At 38.0% G+C, this 26,238-nt stretch overlaps 1 protein-coding gene across 2 annotated transcripts in view; it reads left to right on the forward strand.

Annotated features, from left to right (window-relative positions):
• ZNF407 (zinc finger protein 407) overlaps nucleotides 1-24,028 on the forward strand; it is a 338,932-nt gene extending 314,904 nt beyond the window's left edge. For both annotated transcript variants that reach the window (XM_086894220.1, XM_086894230.1), the window contains exon 9: nucleotides 21,473-24,028. In XM_086894220.1, the coding sequence (XP_086750346.1) occupies nucleotides 21,473-22,824 (1,352 nt within the window). In that variant the 3' untranslated portion in view covers nucleotides 22,825-24,028. The remainder of the gene's footprint in view (nucleotides 1-21,472) is intronic.
• The last annotated feature ends 2,210 nt before the right edge of the window (nucleotides 24,029-26,238 follow it).

Consider the following 26,238-nt stretch of genomic DNA (forward strand, 5'->3'; position numbering starts at 1 on the left):
CTGTTACATTAATTAGTAGTTTTGCTCTAATATTTTCTTGGCACTGGTAACGACTGCTGCTGCTGCTGTTGCTAGAAAATACTGATCTCTGTAGCAACGCTGAAGCTCATTCCAGACTTTAACATGGGAACTGACAAAGCCCATCAGTCAGCAGAACATCACAGCTCTGAGGTTAAGACAAGATTTCAAGAGTACATGCAGTTAAGACTCATAGTGGAATTTCTTTTATAGCAATTTTTTTTTTGGTGATAAAGTGAGGCATATTGTAAGAATAAGCAACGAAAGATCAGTACTTTCATGAGAATTAAGTTAGAGTTCAGCTTCAAAGTGGGTGGCTTGTCCTGACAAATTAAAAGAAAAATTTGTTCACTATACTATATACACAAAAAAGATAGAAGGATTTTTTTTTTACCTTTTGGGGAAGGCATGTGCCTCCCTCCATAGAATTAGCACCTTGGAAGTTACATACAAGGAGAGTGGTGACTGACATCAAAGTTTTAGTTAATTGCACAAGATGATTTTTTTAGATTAATAATTAACATCTCTCTTTATAACTAAATATCTGTAATTAATCAGCAAATCATAATGTGGAGACTAATTAACTTCAAACTCAAATCTTAACAGAAAATCCATATTACTATCCAGCATCATTAATTACACTAGTAATCAAAGTTATTCCCCATGGGATTTGACATAAAGCTTTGTAGATTTATAAACTGAGCTATTATATTAAAAAAAAAAAGGCAAACTCAAAAAAAAAACCCCAAAAAACCCATATTTTGAAAGAAGCTTCAAATAGCATTATAGATAACTAAGGTATTAGATGGGAAATTTAAATAAGTTTTTATTTTGTCTGCATTACATTATCAATAATCCACTCACTGAAGCTGGGTAAGTAACTAAAAGAGTGCAATTCCCTTCTTACCACGTGCTTGTAGTTTTTTGTTGATTTCTTTTTTTTCCTTTGGGGTTACAGCAGTGATTTCTTTCAAAGGATTCATTTGTCAGTGTCTTTTAAAAATATGCTACACTTTCTGGTAGGGTTTGCTGTGATGCTATCCATGCTAGTTATCTTTTCAAGAAATGGATTAACAGTTGTTTATGCCCTGGTATGATTCACAAGAAAAAAAATGAGAAGGATTGCGCCATAAAATACAGAAATATCTTTAGCAGTTGATTAGTTAGTGTTCAGTGGAAAAAAAGGACAAAATAGGGCTGTTATGCCAAAGAACCTTGGCCCAAACAAATCTTATTTTAATTAGCATGGTCATCACAACTAGGAAGATTTGGAATGTGTTCATGTTAATTTTTAATAAACAGGAAAGCCAATAGTACCATTACAGCACACTGAAATCCCATAGCTGTTTTTCATTTAGAAAGTTAGGCGTTGAAATTGTGTCTAAAAATCCACATTTCAATTATTTTATCACCTAGTCTTGCAAGTGCACACATCTGATACTGTTCTTTTGTGTGGCAGCTGTAAAAATTGTAAGCAATTTTTACTGTCAAGAAAACTCTGAATAAATAGAGGCTGTTAACTTAGGCAGATATCTGGGGTTATTTGGTGGCAATCAAGAACTCACAGCACTTCAACTAATGGGTTATGATCAGAAACTGTTCCTAATAGCCAGCTAGACGGATCTGAATATGAAGATTTCTATAATTTTGTTGTCAGCTTGTGATGTACTCTAGTGCTAATTATTTGGAACAATTATGTTTTCCTAATAACAAAAGAAGAACAGTGAATTAAGCAGGCTTACCTTCAGATCTTTAGATAACAGTTTAAATGCACTTGCCATTAAGAAATAACATTTCTTTTTCTTGTATGGAACCCTAATTATTGAAGATGCTTGTCTTTTAAAATCTACTTCTACTTTTTTTAAGCATGTTCAATGTGTCAGTTTACACTGATGACTTCAGTAACTAGTATTTTCTCAGTCTTAGTTTTATGCCTGTACCTCCCATAGACTGCTTACTTCATTTGGTTATTCAAAAACCATAATTAGTGCAGTAATTAACATGTGGATCCTTCAAAGGAAGACTGTTAGAATCATGGGACGTCTCTCATCATTCTTGCTGATGTATAGATGATAAAAAGACTTGGTTGAGGTGACAACAGGATTTGTATTACTGCATATTATCCGAACTGCAGGGAAATTCAGACAGGACCGTGGTCCATGGAGTCTTTCCTTCTGAAAAAAGTAATTATCCACACTGTTTCTATAATGCAACTAGGTGTTATCCTGCATTTGCAGCTGTCAAATCATTTGTTTTAAAACCATTTTTTATACCTTATGATTACTTGAAAGTTTGAGGGTTTGCATGCTGTCTTTCAAGCAATTACAGAAGTGGGGTGCAGCAAGTGCAGCAACAAAAACAATAATAATAGTAATTTATATAAGCTTAACAGATTCCTTCTTGACAGTTGATTTCAGAGATGTTTATGGTAATGTTAAGTTGATACCATCATAAGATTGCATACATAAAGAATAGGCCAAATTTCATTTTAGTTATTTTCCCTGGAGAAAATATATTTGTTTGTTTAAGATTTCAGATAAGCTGAATCTCTTGTGTTTTCAAGCCATAGTAAATCAGTTGCTGATACGTGAGTCTCTGTATGGCTCATGTAAATATATTCCAGCAAATCTCTGAGATGCTTATAGTCAATGTTTTCAGCTTCAATATACAATGTTTTAAATTAGTGCATTAAGGAAATTCACATTCTTTCATTCAGCCTTTAACTTTCTGTAAGTAGTGGTCCTCTTTTTCACATTCAGTGACATATGCCAGAAAAATTCAGTATTTTACCCTACAGGCAGCCCATGGGACTGGGATGAAATGGCCTCTATACATAGGGTATGACTTTATTTGCTAAAGAGGTTATTTGAAAAAGCCCTTAGGGTACTGCTGCCCTTTTGTCCCTCAAACTAGTAGGGGGAAAAATATAAAAGGAACTACACAGTAATCCCTTGTAGACAGGTGACCTTAAGCCAATTCTATACTGTAAGGTTTGTTTCCATTTAAACTCAAAACAGACAAAGGAAAAAAGCAAAATGCAGGTTTTAATCTGTTGCAGAAACATTGCTATTTTTTTCTGTAAATGTCTGTCAAATACAGACAACTTTTGCTGCAAATTCATAAAACTGAGTATCATTCTGTATAATTTAATTTAACATTCTGTAGACATTATGCCCTATATTTTAGCAAAAACAGTATCTGAGGACTGATGGAAATAAACCTACCTCTGTTCTTTTCAGGTAACCTGTTCAGAATTTTATTTTCTTTACAACTGTTTAACTGTATTCTGCAAGTACAGCCAAGCATAATTATGCAAACCTTCTAATTCCAGTCTTAACATTAAACATCAGTCACCATCAGGATCCACTGGAAAAATCAGCAGTCACTTTTGTCCTCTGAAGTTCTTTTTCCCTCTGTACTTAGTGTTGGCCATTGATTGACATGAACAGTGCTCTAGTAAAACCAGATGTTATGACAGGGTTATGGTTCCACTGCACGTGCACCATTTGGTGGTGGTGGTGTATTTGGTGTTTAAACCAGTTTTCAGCCGCAATAGCTTTCCAATGAACAAAGCCCACAATGTTATTTTTTATATCATGCAATCAGCTGTTACAAGATATGTACCATCCCAATGCGAAACTGCTTTTTGCTCTAGGCAGGCTTCAAAACACCATTATAAATTATGAACAGCAGCTCTGAACCCACCTCAGGATAGCCTCTCATAAGTCACAGGTGTGACATCACGGAGCGCTGTAATTAATGGGTGTTATGCCACTCCCTTGACTTATGAGTTTTTCAGAGGCTTTTAATTACATTTGAGTTTAAGCCATTCTGGCAGAATTTTGAAGAAACTCCAGTGGTAGGCTCTTCTGAATGAAGCTGTTCTAGCGACATTTGGAAAATGAGCCACTCTGGTGGCTGAAGGAAAATGTTTCAGCCACTCTTCACGCCTGGTAGTCTGGAGGGAGGTTAAAGGAAACAGCTTCTGTCGACTGCTGCAGGCACTTAGTTACTGTGCTCCTTTTCTGCATCAGGGGAGGAGCTGTGAAAATTGTGGTCAAATCCACATATTATATAAAATAAAAGAGGGAAAAACATCTGAAAAGCCAAGAATGTCTTGAAGGGTTATCATGATGTTATCAACCTGATTTTGGGTATAGAGAAGCCATTGTTTCACATGTGAGTGCAGACTTCATGTAACTGGTAAAGAAGAAATTTTTCACCTATCAAGAATGAATTATAAATGATCACAAATTAATCAGCATTTAAAACATTACTTGAGTTTCAGTGCCAAAACCCTATATCAGAAGAGCTTCACCCCTCATACGCATACACACCAGAATGCACATATCACAATATTAACTCAGGTGTAAAGCTTTGTTCTCTAAACAGCTGAAGCTTCATGTCATTGTTTATGTGCACAAAACACACATATTTCTCCATATGTTGGCACCATATTGGTGTTATCACCATAGCATTCTCTCCTCTTCAGATGATATTTTGTTATAACATTTGTTTTTGTGAGGCAAATAAAATATAGTAAATGTAAACCAATTATTTAACCAAATTACTTTGATCGTGGGAAACTGACAATTAGTGTTACAGCTTCTCAGCAGTGAAATCCACACAATAGAGCAGACTGTGATATTCTGTACTGCAGTGTAAGTCGATGTAGTGCATTTATTTTGTGTAGCAAGCTGTGAGAGAGGAGGAGAGAAGCGCGGGAGAGGAGCGAAGTCTGTCTTGATGAACTATTATTCTGTATCTGTGCTGCGTTTTGTGCATTGTTTAGTTTTTCTGGGTTTGCTTGTTAATATATTGGGACAGCTCTTCACAGCAACCTTCATGACTTATGTCAACACCTAAAGCATATACACGTGGGTACAAGATGATCAGCTAATTAATCAAGGAGTTAGAGACTTGCCAAGCTACCATTTGTAATTTTGATTTCTATTAAATGCTGGTGACAGGTTAGTTTGGTTACCTATAACCACTGTCCACTTTAACAGTCTTATCTTTTGCACATGGATTGGAGAAGTATTAAAATCATGTGCACTGTTATACTCACAGGATTTGGGTTTATTCTCAGACCTTGAATGCATCAGCCCTTCTATGAAATAGCTGTGAGTTAGGAGAGCATTCTGGGCATTCTCATGCAAATGAGGCCACCAGACATAACACTTTGCTTCAAAATTGAAGCATTTGCTCTGCAGTGACAAGTAGATTTTAAAACTGGAGCAGGTTTTCTGAGCTAAGTGGGCAACTCTATCTGTCCTCCGAGATCCACTTTCTAAAATAAGTACCCATACATGAAGTCCTAATTCCACATCTGAGTGCTCAGATTGGCACTTACTACATATCCATACATCTCTGTCACTGTTTAACCAGGCCAATCTCATTCTGATGCAGATTAAGATGGTCCTTTATCCTTGAGTATTGTCCTTCTCCCACAATCACGTGATAAAAAACACCAGAAGATGCACATAGCAAAGTTGAAGTTGATCTGGTATTCAACAACTCTTAAAGCCAAGGTCTCATGATACATTGCTTCAACCAGTGCAAATTTTAATTAATGCTACAGCATCTTCTCAGCAGCCCTCAAGAATTTAGCCAGTAGGTCATGAGGGTCCTCACCTGCTTACAGTTCACAGAGAATACCTGTAATCAGAAACTATTTCAGTCCAGTTTTGGGACCAACTTCAGAAATGGTAAGAAAATTCAACATGTGTTTTTCTCTCTCTCTCTGTAACAAAATGAGCACATCCCAAGTGCTACTTTTGGCTGTGCTCATAAAAAGGGGTGTGGAAAAGCAGCAGAGTTAAACATAGTGACTCAGGATTAGGTAGTTTGTAATCAGCATCCTAATGCCCTTTAGAACCCAGAATGGATTTCAGAGCACTGTCATTAAATGATAAAGAATGAGCAGAATCCAGACTTTTATTTTTGCTTTAATCCAAAATTGTATTAATTGCTTTGTGACTCAGTGGGAATTTTGTCCATGTCCTGAATGTGGACACCATTTTACTCCTAATCTCTGACCAGTATTGTCCCATGTGCTGCATGCTGGAGGTGACAAAGCTATAGGTGCAAATAATGCTATTAAATAGCAATGAAGGTACTTGATCTGCTGGAAAAGTAAGGATTTATAGAAGGTAATGGAGACAGTGGGTACTGGATTGCTGCAATGCTGAGACAATCAGGCTTCTCAAATTCCTTGTGGCCCAGTGTCAGTGGCATTGTCAGTGTAGTGCTGTATGATACCTCAGAAATGGCTAGTGGTTTCTTTACATGCAGGTTTGGGTATCAAATTCAAGGCATTCACTTTTGAAAATGTAGATCTTAAGGACTTCACAGCTTGTTAGACCTTTTCAGTCATGTATGTCCATCCTCAGAAGCAGGAGCTTTCTTGGGATGACTGGTTAAAGTTATGGACAGAGTTGCTTTCAAAGTTGTGTTTTCTGATGTTTGCAGCACATTTAGATGGTATCTCAATTCTAGAAACAAACTGCCCTCAAACCATCCCAATATATAATTCTTTAAATATTTGAGTTCAAATACTTAATGTTGGTGTGAATGGATAATAAAGGATGTTGAGAAAGAGCTATTGCAGTTGCCCTTCTTTTTTGTTGTTGCTATTTTTTGTTGTGCATTAGCTACATTATCTCCCAACCTCTTTTTGACTTTTTTAAGTAAAATTCGGTGTTACATTTCCTTTTATTGCAAATGCTATTTATACACAATTTGTAGCAGATCATGATGCAGCAAAGAACTTTTTATACTGCATAGATTGTGCAGCAAAATAGTGCTTTATCAGCATTACATGCCTCAGTGAGGAGTGTTTTGCTGTTTTAAATCTCATCATTATGAGAAGAATTTATTATCTGGATACAAAGATTTTACTGGAAACTATTGAGCTAGGCTGTTGTCATCTAACTGAAAATGAAATAATGTTCATGATAATTAGACAAGGGGGATTAATGAAAAACCCACACTATATATACTGTTTACATACAACCTCTGAGATCTACTTGATCAGTTAGAACATGGTCACATTCGTTTTTGCTTCCTTGCCATGGGACTATCCCAGAAGTTATGGGCAATCCTTTGCCATCCTGCACTTAAACTCCTTGTCTACAAGCATGATGCAATGTGAAGATGGTTGAGGAAATGAAGCACATGGTGTGACAGGCCCATCTGTGCCAGCTTTATGAAACAAAAGTGCCCAGTATGATCATCCTTGCCTTTTGTTCCACACGATGCTGCTCAGGCCACGGGTTTGTGAATGCTGCCAGTAGAGTCTGCAAACCTCGATTTATCTAACTGCTTCCTCTCCTGTGCTGTCTGCTCTCAGCTGCACTGCAAGCTTCCCTGCCCCCATGATTTTCTCCCTTTACCCAGCCCTTTTCCCCAGACGAATCTGAGGCAGAACCTCCTAGCAATTTTCCAAGGTTCTGGGCTCAAAGACTAAACTAATTTATTTTTGAATTGCAGATCAAACATAAACTGCAAAGAAGCATTTAATCAGTTAGGAGAAGCAAGGGTATGGCTTGTTTAAGTCCCAGAATCCATAAACCTGTAATGATTTTATTATATTGGTGTCAGTTTTCATTATTTTCATAAATGGGTGTTCCCTGCTTAATGCACGATATTTGCATCTGATGAACCAACGAGTTTAAACATGGTTTGTTTTAATGCTTTGTGAATTTGCATTCAAATTCATCAGAAGTAATTCTATTTGAAATCACACAGGGCTAAACATAGTGGTTGTAAATCCATTTGAATTGAGATGCCAGAATCAGCCCATTAATCTACAAATCTGCAATATAATTTTTGTATGGTTGGTGGGCTTCTGTTCTGTTTTTTTGTGATGAGGCAGTGGGGATACCAAGTGCATGTGTGGGAGGGGAAGTGTTTGAGGAGGTTGTGATAAATTGACCAAGTGGGGTATAGCTTTGTTATGGAAACCAGCCTGCAAAAGGAACATATGAAAGGCCAGAGACCATGGTTTGAGCATGTCTGTCACTGCCACTTGAGGTAATTGCACGAGGAGAAAGCAAGTCTCTCAAATAAGCAGATTCCCTAATATTTAGGATGATAGAGATTGGCACCAGCACCTTCTATTAGTTCTTCAGAGTGTCAGAGTTCACCCAAAGGTTGAAGTAGTGCTATAGGCTGCATTTAGTATTTTAAGTCCTCTCGCTAAACAATCTGGTACCTTGGATTTTTCTGTGGTCTGTTGTTAAAAAGGGAATGAATAAATGCAGCAAGGTTCACCTCCAACAGAAACAGACTCTTTTTGGAAGGAGTGGAGGGGGCTGTACTATAGCAGACAGTGCTTCATTTCTTGAAAGCAGTAGAAGAAATCTGTATTTTTTTCATAGAAACTGGAGAATTGATTTAATTTCTGTGTTCTTAAATAGACTGAAATGTCTGAAATTAAGATGTTTGTTTAAGCTAATAGTTACCAGATTTGAAGATGAATACATCATTGTCTGCGAGTGCAAAAGAATGTGTGTATCAGAGGGATTACTCTCTAAGAAGAAAGGTTTATCAACAATATTTTCCATACTACACATATTTCTGAAATGTAACAATGAGGTTTTGGAGAAACTATTTTAAAAAACTAAGTAATACATGTAAAACATACAAAAACTCTTAGTTATCCATAATCTATGTTAGCCTTTTTAAAGGAATGTATTCATTCATTTATTTGAATAGATGACAATTCAAAATGGCATTCAGCTGATAGTTTTGAAAATGTTCATGTAATTATTTTGCTTAGTTATAATCAAGCTGAATTCAGTTGGATAGATATGTGTATGGCTGAGGGCAAGACTGATTTTTTAGCTAAGTTTGTGTCTGCCTTCCTCTGGGAACTAGTAGTCCTGCTCTGGCCCTTGCGAAGCTGAAATTCAAGAATCTGTGTCCCTGTTTTCGATGGCTTGGACTGAAGCTAACAGGGTCCAGCTCAGAAAAGCATTTAGGCCTGTGGTTAGCATTAGCTCCGTGCTTAATTCCCAAAAGTCTAACTACAGGCCCCTTCTTCTGCACTTGCAAGAATTGCGGTGAGCAGGAAGTCTGCCATCTGACATCTGTGAAATGAGCTGGTAGACTTGAGTCTTTTTCATAATGAACCAGTTTCCATCTCATAAAATTCTGTAATTGCAGATGGTATCAGTGGACACCTATGACAATCTCAGCAGAGATTGCAGCCCAGCATTCCTCATTATAGGGTACATGGACACTGAACTCCTCTCGGCTCATGAACGTGGGGTTGAGTCATTGACAGGGCATTATCAGGAAAATTGCAGTGATGTGACTAGAGCTTCACGGTGGGTAAATGGAGTACCTCAACTCTTGGAGTTGACAATAGGCTCTCCTAAGAAATGATAATGCAGTGATTAAGACGTAAAAGTGGGACTCAGCACACCTGGGAATTCTTGTGTGACCCTGGCAACACACTTCTTGTTGTTTTTCACATCTCTGCTTGGAAAGTTAGTATAATGCTTTTTCCATTTTTATGGTGTTATTTAGCGATAAATATCTTACCAATTGTGAGCAATTCAGGAGATACAGTTTTAGATAGATGCCATTAGATTTTAAGGCTGTTCTGTTCAGTTTGCATTTGCATATTCTCGTGCCTAGCACTAGTGGAAAGCAGGCCAATTTTACTTTACTTCTGAATTCTGCATTGGGGAAATCAGCTTTATGAAAGATACCTAAAAAAATTTCATAAAACTCACTCTATTGTGAAAGAGGCCCTAGAAAAAGTAACATATGAAAGAAGAAAAATATTAATTTTTTTACGTCTTTTAGCTTGTTCTTTTAGGTGCTGATATAACTTTTGTTCTGTCTGTGTACATTTTCATACGTGCATTTTCTTTTTATAAAGACAATAATATCATTCAAATATCTTTAGAGTATTTTTATTTCAGTAGAAGCACTTGAATAATGTTTTAAGGGTACTTGGAGACACAGTGAAAGAAGTGGTGAACCTCCGTGGGTTTTGGAGCATTGGAATGTATCCTAAAAGTTAAAGCTACAGAATCCATAAGCCGTACCTGTGACTTGCAGCAGCTGTTTCAACCTGTGATGCCATGGGCTGCTCTGAAGCTCTGTAATCTGCACATATTTGAAGTAACAAACCACAACGAGTCCTGGCAATTGGTCTGTTCCATGCCAGAAGTTAGAAAACTCTGAGCTCACTAAACTACAGTAGCTGGAAAAAGAGTAAGAAATATTTTTTTATAAGGTATCTGAAATAAGAACCTTTTAACCAAAGTGTCAGCAGGACCTGTTAGTTTCTTAGTGGTGTTGAAAATCAGATCTTCCAGGTATCCCGCTCCAGGCTTCTGGGGTTGTTTTTTAGTTTGGGGGTTTTTTGTTTGTTTTTGTTGTTGTTTTTTGGTTTTGTTGCTTGGAGTTTTTTTGGCAGGGATGTTATCTGGTCTCCATTTTGTCACATATCCGAAGCTTTACTGCCTTCATAGAAATTATCATGAATTTCTCTGAAATTTTAGCTACTGTAACAAAAAAATTTGAACTAAGTTCCAGCGATAGTAAAAGTGCTTGGCTTCATTTATACTCCCGCTAAGGATGTTGTACCAGGTCATGGGCATGATGGCGTTCACTGCAGCGTGCATCATGCTACAGACAAGTGAGCCATGGTGTTTTCAAACCACTTGACATCTTTTAGTTAGCGTGGTTTTAAACATTACTTGGCCTCAGTTGAAGACAGACATAGATAATAAATCTATTCTAATAATAATAATAATTAATAATAAATATTATAATAATAATAATAATAATAAATAAAAATAATAAAGTGCTTAAACAAGCGCTTTCAAAATTAAGAACTAAGTAGCATTTTTAAATATTTTAGATAAATAAAATCATGATTTAATTTTAAAATATTCCCTCTTTTCCTAGTCTAAGTTTGGTCTCAGGAAGGAAAAAAATTAAGAGCTAATGAGATGACCTAGCAGAGTAGCAGGGGTTGTTTACTAGTCCATATTTGACTAGGATTCATTTTTCATATGATTGACAGTCATCACAAGTTCTTTGGGTTTTAAGACTTAGGGGACCACAGTCTTGAGTGAATTTTAGTTCAGAATGGAGATGTTTACAAAAGTTATTTAAGTAGTTCCTGCAGAATCCCATGCTGCTTTTCACTGAATTGTTCTGGAATAGCATGGATTTGCAGTATAAATGGTGATGAGCTGGGTTAAGTCATACTCTTAACTACTGTACAGTCTATTTATTCCATCTGGGAGCTTCCTCACCCTGGCACCTGAAAGTGGATGAGGCAGCTGAATTGACTTTCCATTTCTCACCATGTCTAACCATCTTCCTGCAGTATGACATGAACATTCTAGTCTTTCATCAAAATAATATTATGCTTATCTAATAGAGACAAAAATTTTCCTCCTTCTCCAGCATTTGCAGATTATGTAGCCAGAATATCTGCGCTTAGACCTTCAATATTTCCATTCAAGTCAGACTTCTGATAGATCTTGTTTCACTATTCTGAATATTCTTTCGTCAAGATCTCTCTCCTAGAAAAATCAAGACATAATCTAGTTGTATCTGTACCAGAACAATGCGTAGCAGACGTGCCTTTGAATATGCAATTAAAAATTGCTTTGGCCTGTTTTCTTTTCCTGTTTTACATTTCATAAGCTCACATGTAATTTGATGAACACTGTCATTCTTTAAATTTCTTCTGCATTACAGTTCTCAGGGGACTTGTCTCTCATTGAATATATTTTTTGCATATTTACTTTCTCCACAAGTGCTAGTATGCAATACCACAAGTTCAGTCTGACCTTATTATTTTCTTATTTACTTATGTTACGTCCTGATTTTCTTTGTACTGTTGTTAATGCTTCCAGTTTGGTATTAGCTCCACATGCCATCTAAAAGCAGTTGATTTCTTCCTCTAGGTAATCAACAATTTGGTAGTCTTATCAATAGGACAGTGTGGTAATTATTCAGGTCTGGAACACATAACTTTGCAGCCAAGTGCAGGCAGCTTGGTAGGGAGGTTCTGAGCCATTTGGGAAAGCTGCAGTTCAGCAATTTACTTTGCATTTCCTTGCCTCCCAAGGTAGACTATCTTGCAATTCCTGCATCGACAGTGCTCAGCAATGGCCCGGAAAGCACCAGCTTTTATATCTTCTGTCTTGCTTTATCTGCATCCTGCCTTGTGCTTTCTAACACTGGGGGTGGAAGACAGTTCATGTAAGTGCTACTCTATCAGTAGCACTGAAAATAAATTTCTGTCGGCAGAAAGGTTAGTTACATGAATGGCTCTTCCTTTGAAGATATTCTGGAAACATGCTGCTTCCAGCCTTCACCAGACGTGATTCATGAAAAGAAGACTTTGTCATGAACTCTACCCTTGAAAGTGGTATAAAAGAGTTACCCATCTCTGCAGCCTCTGTTTCCCATCCAACCTCCCAGAACCAGCAAGCACCCCTGCTTCATGCTTCCTAAGTAATCCCAGCATTACTGCTAGGCCTGTGACACTCTGAGGTGAAAAAACAGCATGTTTTCTGACGCTCATAATTTTGGTCATGGGAAGAAGTCTTGATGCTGTCAAGTGCCTCAGGAGGGAGGGGCAGCAAAGGGGAAGGCCTGTGCATTGAAGGTATCCCGCCTATAACCACCCCTATTCCGTCCTCCTCGTATGTTGTCATTTTTCTTGCACTGAGACAGACTTCTGGGGTGGGAAATCTGATGTTAGAAATTTGGAAACTGCCTGCACAATTAATTCACCTTCATCTTAAGCCAGGTACCACTGTGGAGACAGCTGCATTCATGGCTGATCATGTGTTGTGGCTACACATGTAAGGCTGAAACATCTAATCATGTTGGTTATTTTTCCAAAACACAGCTTGGCGTGATCTACAGCTTTCAGACTAAATTATTGTAGTGCTTCTTTCCAGCTGTAGATCTATTGCGAAAATGCACAAATATTATTTGCCACTGGCATTACACTCGATGTTGTAAAACCAAAGAAACAGATCTTTCTCCACTGAAAACCTGTAAAGTGAGAACTATAAAACCCTCTTCCCTTGTTTTCTTCTGAAACTGGTTGTAATGCTTTTTTCCTCTCACTGTGTCAGACTCTACACCTTAACGTAATGTGTTTCACTCCTCCAGTTTTCTTTACTATATTCCCAGGCAGGTGAGAGACTAAAAGGAAAATATCAAATGTATGTCAGTGTCTAGATAAAAAGCTGCAAAATTAAGTTGTGAAGCTTGCCCTTTTTAGCAAAATCTCATCTTGGGCCAGTATAGTTCCTTCCTCGTAGCAGTTTATTGCTTCTAATAATGCGAATCAGGGATCATTCCAGTGTGCTTTTGATGAAATCCACAAAAGAGAGTATGTTCATCTCCTTCAATGTTTTGGACATTGAAGCAGAATATTTTTTTCCAGGTAAGATAATGCATTAATTGCTTCACTTAGTAGATTAGCATTAGCTTTTGATATAAGCCATCCCATAGACTCCTGACACTTTGCATGCTGAGCAGTCTTGTCCTTGAAGTTACTGTAGTGCACAATGATCAGAACTTAGCGCTGATGTTTTGTTAGCATTTACCAGCAGTGTCTTGGCAGAGGGTGACCTCCGGTACTGTCTCTAAACATTTTCAATTTACAGACTCAAGAATTTTTGCTGCCTTTGCCTCTCATTCTTTTGAGGAGGTCAGCCCTTTATGAATTTGCCACAAGAAAGAAGTTCAAAATACACTATATACTTAAACAGCTTAATAGGAATATAGCTGCAATGAACACACGACATACAATTCATTTTAATATTTATAGAAGAAAATCATGTTGTTTTAAGTGTACACAAGCAGCTGCTGTCATTTGGCTATGAGCAGATGTTAGACCTCCGAAAGCTTCACTGACAATTAAAATACTAACAGTTAGTGTTTTACCCCAGCTGCAGGTTCTGTTTACTGTAAATTTGATTTTAATGGTGCCTCTGTGCAGTTATTGAATAGGTTTGTTTTCTACTATACATGCAAAAGTGTCTACAATGAAGACAAATGGTTATTTCCCATAATTTACTCTGGAAAGATATGAATATAGCTCTAACATAGTTCAGTTTATAAATGAAATACAGATATGACTATCACATTTGAAATGGTAGTTTCTGCTGTCTTAACTAACAAAAAGAACTAAGGAAACTTACTATTTGTAGTTATTCCCAAGCATTCCACCTAAAAACTGCTGTGCTTTTTAAATGGGTTGAGATGTACCCTCAAGCAAAGAACAGGTGCTTCTTTTTACTGAAAGGGTGCATAAATCAGAATAGATAAATACAGAAAATCATGATACTCACAGTTGATAGGTATGCTGAAGAATGTAATTTCTGCTTGATCATTTAATAACATAATGTTTTATTTTAGGTATCCCTTAACAAGAGTCTGTTCTCTTTAGTGCATATATGTACATCAAACGTTAGGGAAGGCCAGCCATTTTCAGAATTGTTAATCCCAAAGGCCTGATTATGCAAACACAATGCATAATGCAAGCAACCATGTTTAGTCCCTTTGAGACTATTGAGGCTAACTATGGCAGTAAGCAGTACGCCTGATAAATAAATGTTTATAAAACCAGGATTTGGATGTATATATTCTTGAAAAACAAAAACTTTTGCTGAGATAACAATGACAAAAAGGGATTTTTTTTCTTTTTTTGACAAAGCTGTTAGTGTCTAGGACTAGACCTAGTTCAGAAATCCAGATCATTTTCCCTGTGAGCAGAGCTTGGGGGGTTTTTCCCTTGTTTTACTCACATTAGTGTATTATTTTTCATATTATATTATATTATGTGTTCTGACTGCTTAGGAAACAGAAATCTCTGGTTTTCCCAAGCACAACCTGAACCCCTTGAAATTGGGATTCTGATTTAGAAGTGCTAAAAATGCACTTTCCATTTGCACTGCAGGGGATAAAACAGAAAGAGTGCATCCGAGTATCATCAATGTCAGTTGTTCCCAAACTGAGGGCCAGAGTAGTCTTTGAAGCTGGACTGCCAAGAAATGTCCAGACTGGCTATCTTCATCTCAAGCTGCTAAATTGCACTGGAAGAGATATCTGAAATACTCCAGATACATTCCTGATGCTGCCTGCCCGGGTAGTTAATTGCTGCATATGCCACAGAGAGGTTTTTGCTCACACATGGTGGCAAACTGGTAAAGAAAAAAGTGGTTTGCAAGGAAACCAGTTTCTCCACAGGTTAGGCAGTTGTAAATTCTGCATGTTAACCCTGTACATGTTTGCCACAATCAGTGGGTGTTTTGGTATGTATATTTTTTATGTGCATTCTGTCTGTAACACTGGGCTCTATAGCATTCATTTTTGACCTTGAGTGCAGGAAAATAAAAACTGAAATTTTTCCTAGAGAAGGCCCTTTCCCAAAGATTAATTAGACACTGAAGGGAAACTAAACTAAACCAAACCAAAACCAAATAAACTGCCTAAATACCCTAGCAGGATGGCTTGGCTATTTAATTTGGTGGTTTTCTTTTTCTTTTGTGTCTTTTTGGGGTCATTGACAGAGTTCTGTAAGATGTGGAAGGTAAAAATAGCAAGCAGGAAATTTCAGTCTGTTTTTCAAAAGAAAAAATATTACAAGCACAAATTAAATGTGCTTTCTTTCACATTTTTAGAAATCTAAAGGACATCTGCTGCTTTTTAAGATACCTGAAATGCTAAAACTTCATCCTTTATTCAAGCAGTTCTTAAAAGACCTTGAAGTTTCCAAACATGATTGAGTGGTTAAGGACAAAACTAGAAGCTAAGGCTGTCTTGAGTTTCAGCATTGAAACATGAGATTACTGGATTTTTAAGTATAAAATAAATTATGAACATTATTTGGGATTTTGTTGTTGTTGTTGTTTTTGATTTTATTTTTAATATATTGAAAGGGGAAAAAAATTAAGTGTTGCTGTATTGGTATCTCTTGAGATTTATGTAATTTGTGTCAATGGAGGAATTTTTTTATGTCTCTTAGGGAGCTGGTAAAATCCCCTGTAGGTATACTTATTTGTATTGCTTTACAAATACTCACTGTCTTTGTGGACATAATAGTAACAGGGCCATTTTGGGTTGCTGATTTATTTCACTTCTTGGTTTGACCCATCATATCTTCAGCAGAGGACATGAATGAGCCTTCACAACCTCTTACTTACTAGCTTAACTAGCTGGTTTAAAAAATGCTGGCCCATATGTGCGTTATTTGCACATAAAAGCCTTGCAAATGATAAGGAAAAGTTTTTACTATGGTCAAGGAACAGAGATCTGAAAAATGCATTTATTATTATGGCCTCTGAATCAGGGAAATTCCAAATTATGCCACACTTCTTAGACAGAATTTAACTAATTGAAGTAGAGATCATTACAAAAATAATTGAAAGAAGACAGAGCAGAAGCTTGTAGCTTGATCAAGACATAAGTTATATTACTGTATGAATTTGAAAAGTGGACTTACTGTATTATTCAAAATACTGTGCTGCAATGTAGACAATAACTTTTAAAATAAGAAAATCAGTTGCTTGTTGTTCAAGTGATGTTAGACATAAGGTGATTTTTTAATATCTTTTCAATTCCTTACAGCTTGTATTTAATTGAAGGAAAATATGTTTGTTTGCATTCACAGTATTTAATATTCGTTGCATTTTAGCAGATACGAAATGTTTGGTTATGTCAATAAATACTATACCTAATCACCAACATATGAAAAATTAAGTGTTGCTGAATAGGGGACTATAAATCAGCCTCCTAGAACTTTTATAGAAAAGGAAAAATAGCTGTTTTAAGCTAGCTGTGTAAATGCAGATCATTTCCGTCGTCATAACAGATTATTTCATTTATGACTTACTGCTTTGTCCTAAAGGTGCTCCTTGTGAAGGATGTCCTCAGCCCAGCCTCACCACACACAGCCGCTTGCTACAAGTTTTGGGGAAGGATTAGAATTCTAAAGAGGCTGCTGGCTGAGAGCAAGGTGGTGCTTTACATATAATATTAGCCCAGACTTTCCTCACGCATTACGCGTTTCTTTCTGAGACAAGTCTCCTTAATGCCATCTTTATCTGCTACACGATGCATGAAATCTACTTTCTGTTTTAGAACTGCAGCTGACCCCCGACCCCATGAGTGGCGCCACAATGTGACCTTTCTATTGTCATCAGCTTTCATTCTCCTGAAAATTCTATGAATTTTTATTACAAGTTTTTTTAAACCAAGCTGAGGCTTCAACAAATTACTTGACACAGATGAGATGAAGTTGTTGAAGTAGTGTTAGATAAGTTTTACAGCCAGCATGTGTGCTGCTGAACAGTACAAAGCCAGTGTCCTACAATGTCATACACCAGTAACTGCTGAGCCTACTATTGGATAAATACATCATTTTATGGAACATTGATTGTTCTATAAACCCAATGGAGTATTATGCTCTATGATCAAACCATTTAGATTGTGTGTAGAGCACAGAAAATGCCATATTCAGGATGGTACTAAAAGTGCCATTTGTGTATTTTATGGATGTCATTACGGGGGAAACTTCTCTCTGTAGGCCCTGTTTACTGCAAAATTTTTTAGTCTGTAATGACATTTTTCATTCACAACGTATGCCTTCAAGAGAGGGGGCCCTTGTTTTATTTGTTTCATTCGAGTTTACTGCACAAATCCTGTACATTTTAATTAAATGTAAGCTTAACAAAAGAATAAGGTATTTATTCTGTGGGGAACAAATGATGACAGTAACAAAAGAATAAAACAGACACACAAAAGGAAGTCAGGTATTGAGTAAGAGAGAGGGGAAGAGGTACTAAGCCCTATTTCTAGTTTCCCAGACACACATTAAACATCAAAGCATTTCTTTTAGCCCTATTTCAGGAGTTTGTGGTCTCAGAGAATTAAAATAACCTGTGAATATGGATTTAATGTCTAAAATATCCTGACATTTTCAAATAAAAAACTAACAGTCGCTTAGGACTCCAACTGATAAATAATGTCTCTGCTGAAATGACAGACTTCTTGGAAAGAAACCAATTCTCTGATCATTGCACCCCTAGATATGAAACACCTCCTTACAAATTGTCTGAATATGAGCTCTCATATCGTTATATTTTGTCATTTTAATGCCTATTTGTGTATCTTTTTAATTTGCAATGACATGCAATCAGCAACAAGTCCACTTTTCCTAATATTAATGTGGGCTTGTATTGCAGCTTATGTTTGCCGTGTCAGCCAACACTTACCCCTTCTCTTTAACCATTAAGAGGGGGCGAGATGCAGGCTGGATTTACTGGGACAACATGGTTTGTTGCTACATACAGTCCAATAATGTGACACGTTCCTTAAATACATAAAAATTCCTACAAATGTTGTGTTGGATTCCAGTGCTTCATTATGGGAATAGCAGCTAAGCCTCAAAATCTGTTGTTTTCTAAATATCTTCCCTACTTGGCTTTTCACTGTTAAAACAAAAGAAAACCAGTAAAATCTGCAATTCATATTTACCATGAAAAATCACTAAAATTGAAGTTGATGTTCCCAGTAAATTCTTGGTCATAGTCCAGTTAAAATTTAAAGTTACAGTAGATTCACATTAGTTTAAATGACACTTGAACTTCTACACAGCTCAACATTAATTCATTATAGTTGAAATGGAAGAATCTTCAGTGGGTGAATCTTTTACAATCTGATTGAGGCTGTTACATTTTATAGGAGCCATTTTTCAAAGCAGTACTGACAGCACTCGAAGTTATTAAATTGCTGAATCAAAAGATGGACCTGCAATCGCATTTATGAACTGTGATGGAATAGCTGGGGTTGCACTGAGCTGAGGTTAAGATGTTGGTGTAGTTAAGCTTCATCACACCCCTTAGTGACAGCAGTATTTACCCATGTAGTTTACTTTAATGGTCAGGAAGTGGCTTAACTCACCTCTGGATTCAAATAGATTAAGTAAGCAGTCAGAATGGCATAATTATCAGTGCTGCGAGGGATTCACCGGATAGCTCTTCACCCAGGAGACTTCCCATTCAATTGCACAGTAAAGACTGGAGTTGCATAGATTCACAGGCACAGCATTTATTTGAGGAGATGAAAACAGGGTGAATTTCCTTTTTCTTTCCCTTCCCCAGACCTGAGCTTCTCCTCAATACACTGATGATGTGTCCTGTACATAAATTATTATGATCTTTAGAGAAAGTTGTCATGATTTTTGTGTATGTGCATGTGAAAATTATGATTGTAGAGTTATTTTGATTTTGGAATCCAGTGAAAAATGCATGATTTGTGGAGTTATTTTGATTTAGTGCCACATCATTGCCAGGCTCCTCTTTTATCTTGTCAACAAAGCAAGATTCCTGAGAGAATTAATTACTTATACTCTATTACAAAATGTGGAGGAGCTAAGATAATTGTCATTTTATGTTGATTTCCCCTTCCTACTTTTCTGCTCTTTGGGGGGTCATGTGAATGTCAGTGCCTACAGAGAGCACAGGAAAAGTGGGAATAAGAACCAATTGTATTCCAGAGTAGGCTTACTTTCTTATACCTGACAAAGCGTACTTCAATTGCATGTGCCAAATTTTTATGCAACATCACCTGGAAACTCTCTGGTGTTTTTAATCATTAATTTTATTTTCCAATGATAACCTGCCTTGCAAACCAGGAATCAGAAAGTTTTAGGGCATCAGTTTAGACTTGTGAAGGTGATTTGCAGCCTTTTGGCTTGACAAAATTACTTCTTTGTGCTTCACAGTACAGCTCTCTAACAGAAGCTCTGTAATTGGAGAAAGGATGGATAGATGGATAGATGGATGGATGGATGGATGGATAGATAGATAGATAGATAGATAGATAGATAGATAGATAACAGTATAAGACCTCGGTCTTTTAATTATTGATATTATTTTGGAATTTTAGTTCGATATGCGCCTTAACATAGCAAGTTGCTAGAGTCTGCAAGGTGCTAAGTATTCAGTCTTGGAGTAAATCAGCTTCTAAGTGTGAACTTACCTTTAAGCAAATGAGTCTGTTTTTTAGAGCCCATTTTAATTCTCTGTGGGATCAGGGTCTGACAGCTCTGTGCTTTGAGTGAAAGAGCCCCCTTAGACCAGCTTTAGTATAATTTGCTTGGTCTCTTGAGTTCAATGAAGCACGTTGTTCACTAGAACTGGCTTGGAAAGTAGTGCTAGCCTGAAATTTCACTGTAAGTGTCACTTTTTTTCTTGCCTGTTTTTATCCCAAGCAAGCCATGGCATAGCTATTTACATTAGTGGTAAGAAGCTACACCTGTTATTCCAGAGATATGATTCCAGTCTGTGTAGGTGAATTTAAACTGGAATGTGTATATGGGCAGTCTCAGCAGCATGGACTTACTCAGCCTTCCCAAGGCCCATCTGTCACTAGACCCTCACCTTGTTTGTAATGTCCAGCACCCACTCTTCTCTCTGTGTGCACTGGTTGTGTCCCACAGCTTGCTCCCAGCACACGGAGGGGCTTCCTGGGTGCTTCTCGATGGCACTGCCGTGGGGAGACACAGAGGGATAGAGCTATCCTTCCATGGACATCCACAGAGCTGGCCACAGGGTCCTCTCATTTATGTCTTCCCAAAAGCATGTGGGCCATTGCTTGGAGGGTGATGGCCTTGACTTTGTACAGCTTTGGGCACCATTTGCCTTGAGGAAGCTTTATTGTTAGTGGTGAGAATTGAGAAGGAAACCTTCAATGAGACAAAACCAAACTGGGTGGCACAGCAATCAGCTGGAATATGGAGGTTTCAAGTATTATAGTTTGTTAATTGATTTCAACTAAGATGTGTAATTGGGGGGGTCTCTGGATTAGGTTTTATAGAATATATGGCTTAGCGTAAGAAAACTACCAAGTGTTTTCTCCAGGAAACTGGGTGAATGACTGAATCAGTCACATGAGCTGGAGAAGATGCTGGATGGAAAAGGAAGGGGAAGACAATGGCATCAAAATGACAGCATGGCAATCACCTCCCCAACAAAAGCTGTGTATTAAGATGTGCCACGGTTTCTCACACCAAGATATGTTTAATGTAATATACAATCCTAAAAATCATTACTGGAGTACTGAAATATCACAATAGGATCTTCTATAAAAGATGTGGCTTTTACCTGTATACTGTATTTATCTGGGCTTTTTTTATACAGAATATTTTTTAAAACACATTTAAATTGTTAATAAGCTGCAGAATTGTTACACTCAGCAATTATTTCAACCGTAAATATGTTGTTTGGAAAGCATGCAAATAGGTTTTGTTCTTTTGCTCATTTTATCTGTGTTTTCTGTCAATGAAATCTAAAAATTGACAAGGAATATTTTCCATTTAAGCTACAATTTGTTAAAGTAATGAACTGATACTTGCCATGATACCATGTTAACAGCATATTTTGTCTTGTAGGCATTGTGTCCAAGTCCTACGAGTGCCGACTGAAGGGGCAAGGAGCAACCTTTGTGGAAACCACGAGCCCTTTTACTGCAGCAGCACTGGGAGAGGTTTCTCCAGTGAAGGAGAAGGCCTTTCGGGGCAGCAGGAGACAGCCACAGTCCCCTGAGGAAGTTCAGCAGTTCATTATTATTCAAGGATACGATGGCGACTTCGCCATCGACGCTTCCGTGGAAGAGACAGCAGCGGCCACCCTGCAGACGCTGGCGATGGCAGGGCAGATGGCCAGGGTGGTCCACATTACAGAGGATGGGCAGGTCATAGCCACAAACCAGAATGGCTCCCACGTGAGTAGTGTGGTTCCTGAGCAGATCCTCACAGAGCAGTTAGCAGATGGTGCCACACAGGTGGTGGTGGTTGAAGGAGCAGGAGCTGACATGGAGGAAGCCGTTCAAATAGACGCGGTTCCTGACTCCAGCAGCACGGTACTGCAGCAGATAATGCGACAAGAAGTTTTAGATGCTTCTGAGGCTACAGCCCATCCTCCGGAGTCCTCCTCGGCATTAGATGCCCTGCTTTGTGCTGTGACAGAATTGGGTGAAGCGGAAAACAAATCTGGGCTCCTTGACAGATGCAGGTCTGGTCACAAAGACTTCTTGCAAATGCACAACCCAGAGATGCCCAGCATTCCCAGTGATGCAGAGGGACAAGAAATACAGATGTTCCATGAAGTTCAGGAGTCTCAGGAAGATACCAAACCTATGGAAGTAGTGACAAGGGTCATGCACCCATCGGCTGTAATTGCATCTCAGGAGAGAGCTCAGGCTGCCTTCAAGAACATGGTGCAAGGAGTGTTGCAGTTTGCTGTGTGTGACACGGCTGCGGCCGACCAGCTCATGAAAGAAGGTGTCACCCAGGTCATTGTAAATGAGGAAGGGACTGTGCATATGGTAGCTGGAGAAGGCTCTCAGATAATTATGCAGGAAGCTGGTAGTCACACACTCAGTGTGCAGAGCGAACACATGGATTTAGTGGAGTCAGATGGGGAAATATCACAGATTATTGTCAGTGAAGAATTGGTTCAAGCCATGGCTCAGGGTTCTGATGGTGACTTCTCTGAAGGTGCAACGCACTACATCGTCACAGAATTGCCACCAGACATGCAGGATGAGCCCGGTGTGTACTCACACACCGTGATAGAGACAGCTGGGTCCCAAGACGTTCTGCAGGCTGGTACTGCTATAAAAGCAGAAGCTGTAGCCCCTGATAGAGCGAGAGAGCAGTTAACAAGCATGGTCATTTATACAGAGGGTGGCTCACAGGTAATTCAAGGCCAGAGAGATTATAACAAAGTACAAGAAGCATGAGAAGCTTCACATATAGGCTGGGTGCAGAGCAGAGCTGGATATTGCCAGAATCATGGAGGCACTGCATTCCTGGAATGTTTTCTGTAAAGCCTTCTCAGTAGAACCTCCTCCAAGCCAGGTAACAAATACATATCCTGCTAATAGGAGGAGTTCTCTGAAGAGGATAATACAATTTTGTTACAATAGCTCTAGTAACTATTATATGGGATTATTATAAAACAAGCATACTAGGGTACAAAACAGGATAAAAAGCCCCTCGCCCAAAATAGAAATTGTTCTGTTCAGTGCTTTCTTTGTCGATGTTTTTGTCTTAATGTTGTTTTATCTCAGGGTAATTCCCTGCCTTCTGTCATTTTTGTATAACATAATCACAGGAGTAAAATAATTGCACTTACATGTACATTTTGTGAACTGATAAATATGCAAAAAAATACAAACCCCACAATAGCAAGGTAAACAGGCAAGTACTCATACAGTATTGGGTGCCCTTCTTCATTTTAAAGTAGAACAGGTGACATTTTGCTTTCCAAAATCTTCCTTTAAAACATGCTTGGCTAAAAATATGTCATCAAAATAAGGAATTTTTTTTGCATCTAAAATGAAAGTTTTCATAGTACTTTACTCTTTCATGGTAACACATAAGACTTTCCCTAAAGAAGAGCTCAAAAAAGCTACACTTCAGAAAATCCTTGATTATACATATTTGGGAAGAAGAACTTGATGCCTGTAACTTCCACTTAATTTTAGATGAGAGTCCTACATAAGAAATGTGCATTTTTTGAAAAAAATATTGTCACTGTCAGTGTTTTGCTTTTCTTATAACTAGTGCTTCATATAAATACCATTTTGCAGTTCATTTTGTGAGCTACTTCTCAAATGTTAGGAGGATTTTTAAAGAAAATTCTGACATTGACATTAACAAGTAGGGGGAAATAAAGGTGACCTTGTATTTCTTGCTTAGTCCAGAATGTCAGTTATTTACTTGTGGATATACTGCAATTGTTCAATGCAAGTTCATGTTGAAAAGATCTGTTTCATGATAATACTGCTTCTGTTTCTTTAGAAAAATTGTAAAATATAAACTGGCAAGGTTTGGGGATTTTTTTTTTTCATCTTTCAAATAAAATGTTAGCATTAAAATGAAGCATCATGATTTTTAATATTAAACAATAAACAGAACTGGCATTCAGAAGGAGCAAACGAATGCTATCTGTTATGTCTGTGCATTTTCTCTTTTCTCTTTTCCCTTCTCTAGCTTGCTAGATAGATAAAGATAAAAGAATCTAATTTCTGAAGTGTGCCTCATGCATGCTTAATATAATTGTGTAAGTGTTTAGGGTATAAGCCATGCTGACTCTAGAGATAACTGGGTTTCCTATCATGTTTAATATCTTAAAATTATCAACTGTAAGAAAGTTGGGGTGGAGTAAAACAATAGTTCCTTCCTGAAGCAACTGCTTAAAAATGTATTTTATTATAGGGCTGCTGAGAAAAGGTGCTTCATTCTGGGGCTATAGGATCCTGCTGCCTCTTCATCTCTTATTATTATTATTTTTCAAATTTTATTATTTTCCAAGAGTTGAGGTTGTGTCTTTGTCAAACCCCCAAAAAAGTAAATTTCAAGTTAGACATCAAGATTCATAATTAGGCGAGTTTGACTTGCTCATCTTTCTTAAAAGTGACAAGCTGTTCACTTACTCTTAAATACTGTCTTCAGCAAACAGTGACAGGATCAACTCCCGTTTGTTATCAGGAAAAAGGTGACCTTTACAAAATGATGGCCCTCTGCAAGACTCTCACAGATGTTCAAAAAACTGAATGTTTTTCAGTGGAAATATTTCTCCTTGATCATTTCTCCTGTTAACTGTAGCCCTGTGGTCTTGCAGCTTGGATGCTAATTCTTCGCTGTGCTTAGTCCTGTATGGCTAACCTTTCTGCTGCAGTACAGGGTGTTGACACTGACATGCTGCAGTTTACCATTTGTGATTTATTTAGGATAAATATGTCTCAGGTGGCATTTAATCCTTCATAAAACCAGTGTAGCCTGCAGTGTCAAACCAGCAATCACATTGTATGCACAATGAAAAGAGCAGACCTTTGCATAAAAAAAAGCCCCAGTGGTAGATGTTCCTGTGCTTGGGAGCACTGGAAAGGATTCACTAACCTACCATGTGCTGTAATTACCTGGGAGCTCAGGTTAACAATACTTTTCCCTGTGTGCAGCCTGAGCAGGGGAGCTAATATTTTCCTAGGGCCTTTTTTTTTTTTCCTTCTTTTTAATATGCACTTTAAAGTTAACTTATTAGTGCCCTACAAATGTAACATTAGAAATCAAGGGTGACATTCGTTCCTGTGCTGTCATCCTGCTTAAGGACTCCATGGACTGTCTCAACCCCATGCTAAAAGGTTCTCTGCCATACACTGAAAGTTGAGGCTATGGCAGGTCCCTTCCAGCACCTAGGAAACGTCTCTGGCATTTGTCTCGTTCTTGTGCCAGAGCTCCTGGCATAGTCCCCATATCATAATCCGAGAGGAGATGAGCTGGATTGTTCTATGGATCTTCCAAGCATTCCCACGCCTTCTGCCTTGGATAGCAAGGAAGATTAGGCAGCAGAGGGAGGCACTTAGAGTAGAGCAGCATCTGAGAAGGCCCTGACCTTCCAAGGGCCGTGCATGGAGCTGGTCAGCCACCTGTGACCTGTCCGGGAGCAAGCTCAGAAGCTGCTGGGGCCCTTTTCCACTGGCAGCGTCCACTGTCGGAGCATCACAGAACTCGTGAGGTGGTTTTAGGAGGGTGCCTAGCCCAGGCAGCCATTCACTACAAGTGTGTTTTGCTGTTTGGTTTGAATACCTTCAGTTGCCTGTCTCCAGAGAATTCAAGGGCTGTGCTGTAATGGAAGTGACTGTTGAAGGGGCAGTATTCCCATGTCAGTCAGTTGCCTCCTGATGTTCTGACTGCCAGAGCCAGTGGCTTAATTTTCTCTTTGTTATCCATTCTGAATAAGCATTAATGAAGTTGGAGTATACTGTGACGGTGCCAAACAGGTAAAAATGTGATTATTTAAGAACCGTGGAACTAGTATGCAGGAGGAAAATAAATAATTAATAAATAAGTTAAAAAACAAATCAAAAATAAACAAAAAAAACCCAACCAAGCGAAAACAAACACCACCATGAGTGAACCAAAAATCCTAAGTAATGACAGAGAAAGAAGAGATGTATTTCCATCAAGCAGTTTCACCCTCTATTTCTTAAGAATCAGATACACACCTCCTGGCAGTGTATTCTGGCCTCTGAATTCAGGCTCCATCTTTGGGGGGAAATGGGAGATAAGAGATAGCTGGAAATGATATTTAGAGAAATATTTCCTATAACAAAAACAGAAGAACCCAAAACCCAACACCACCCAAAGGA

Source organism: Cyanistes caeruleus, chromosome 1, assembly GCF_971803275.1.
Source record: "Cyanistes caeruleus chromosome 1, bCyaCae1.hap1.1, whole genome shotgun sequence".
Taxonomy (NCBI): Eukaryota; Metazoa; Chordata; class Aves; order Passeriformes; family Paridae; genus Cyanistes; species Cyanistes caeruleus.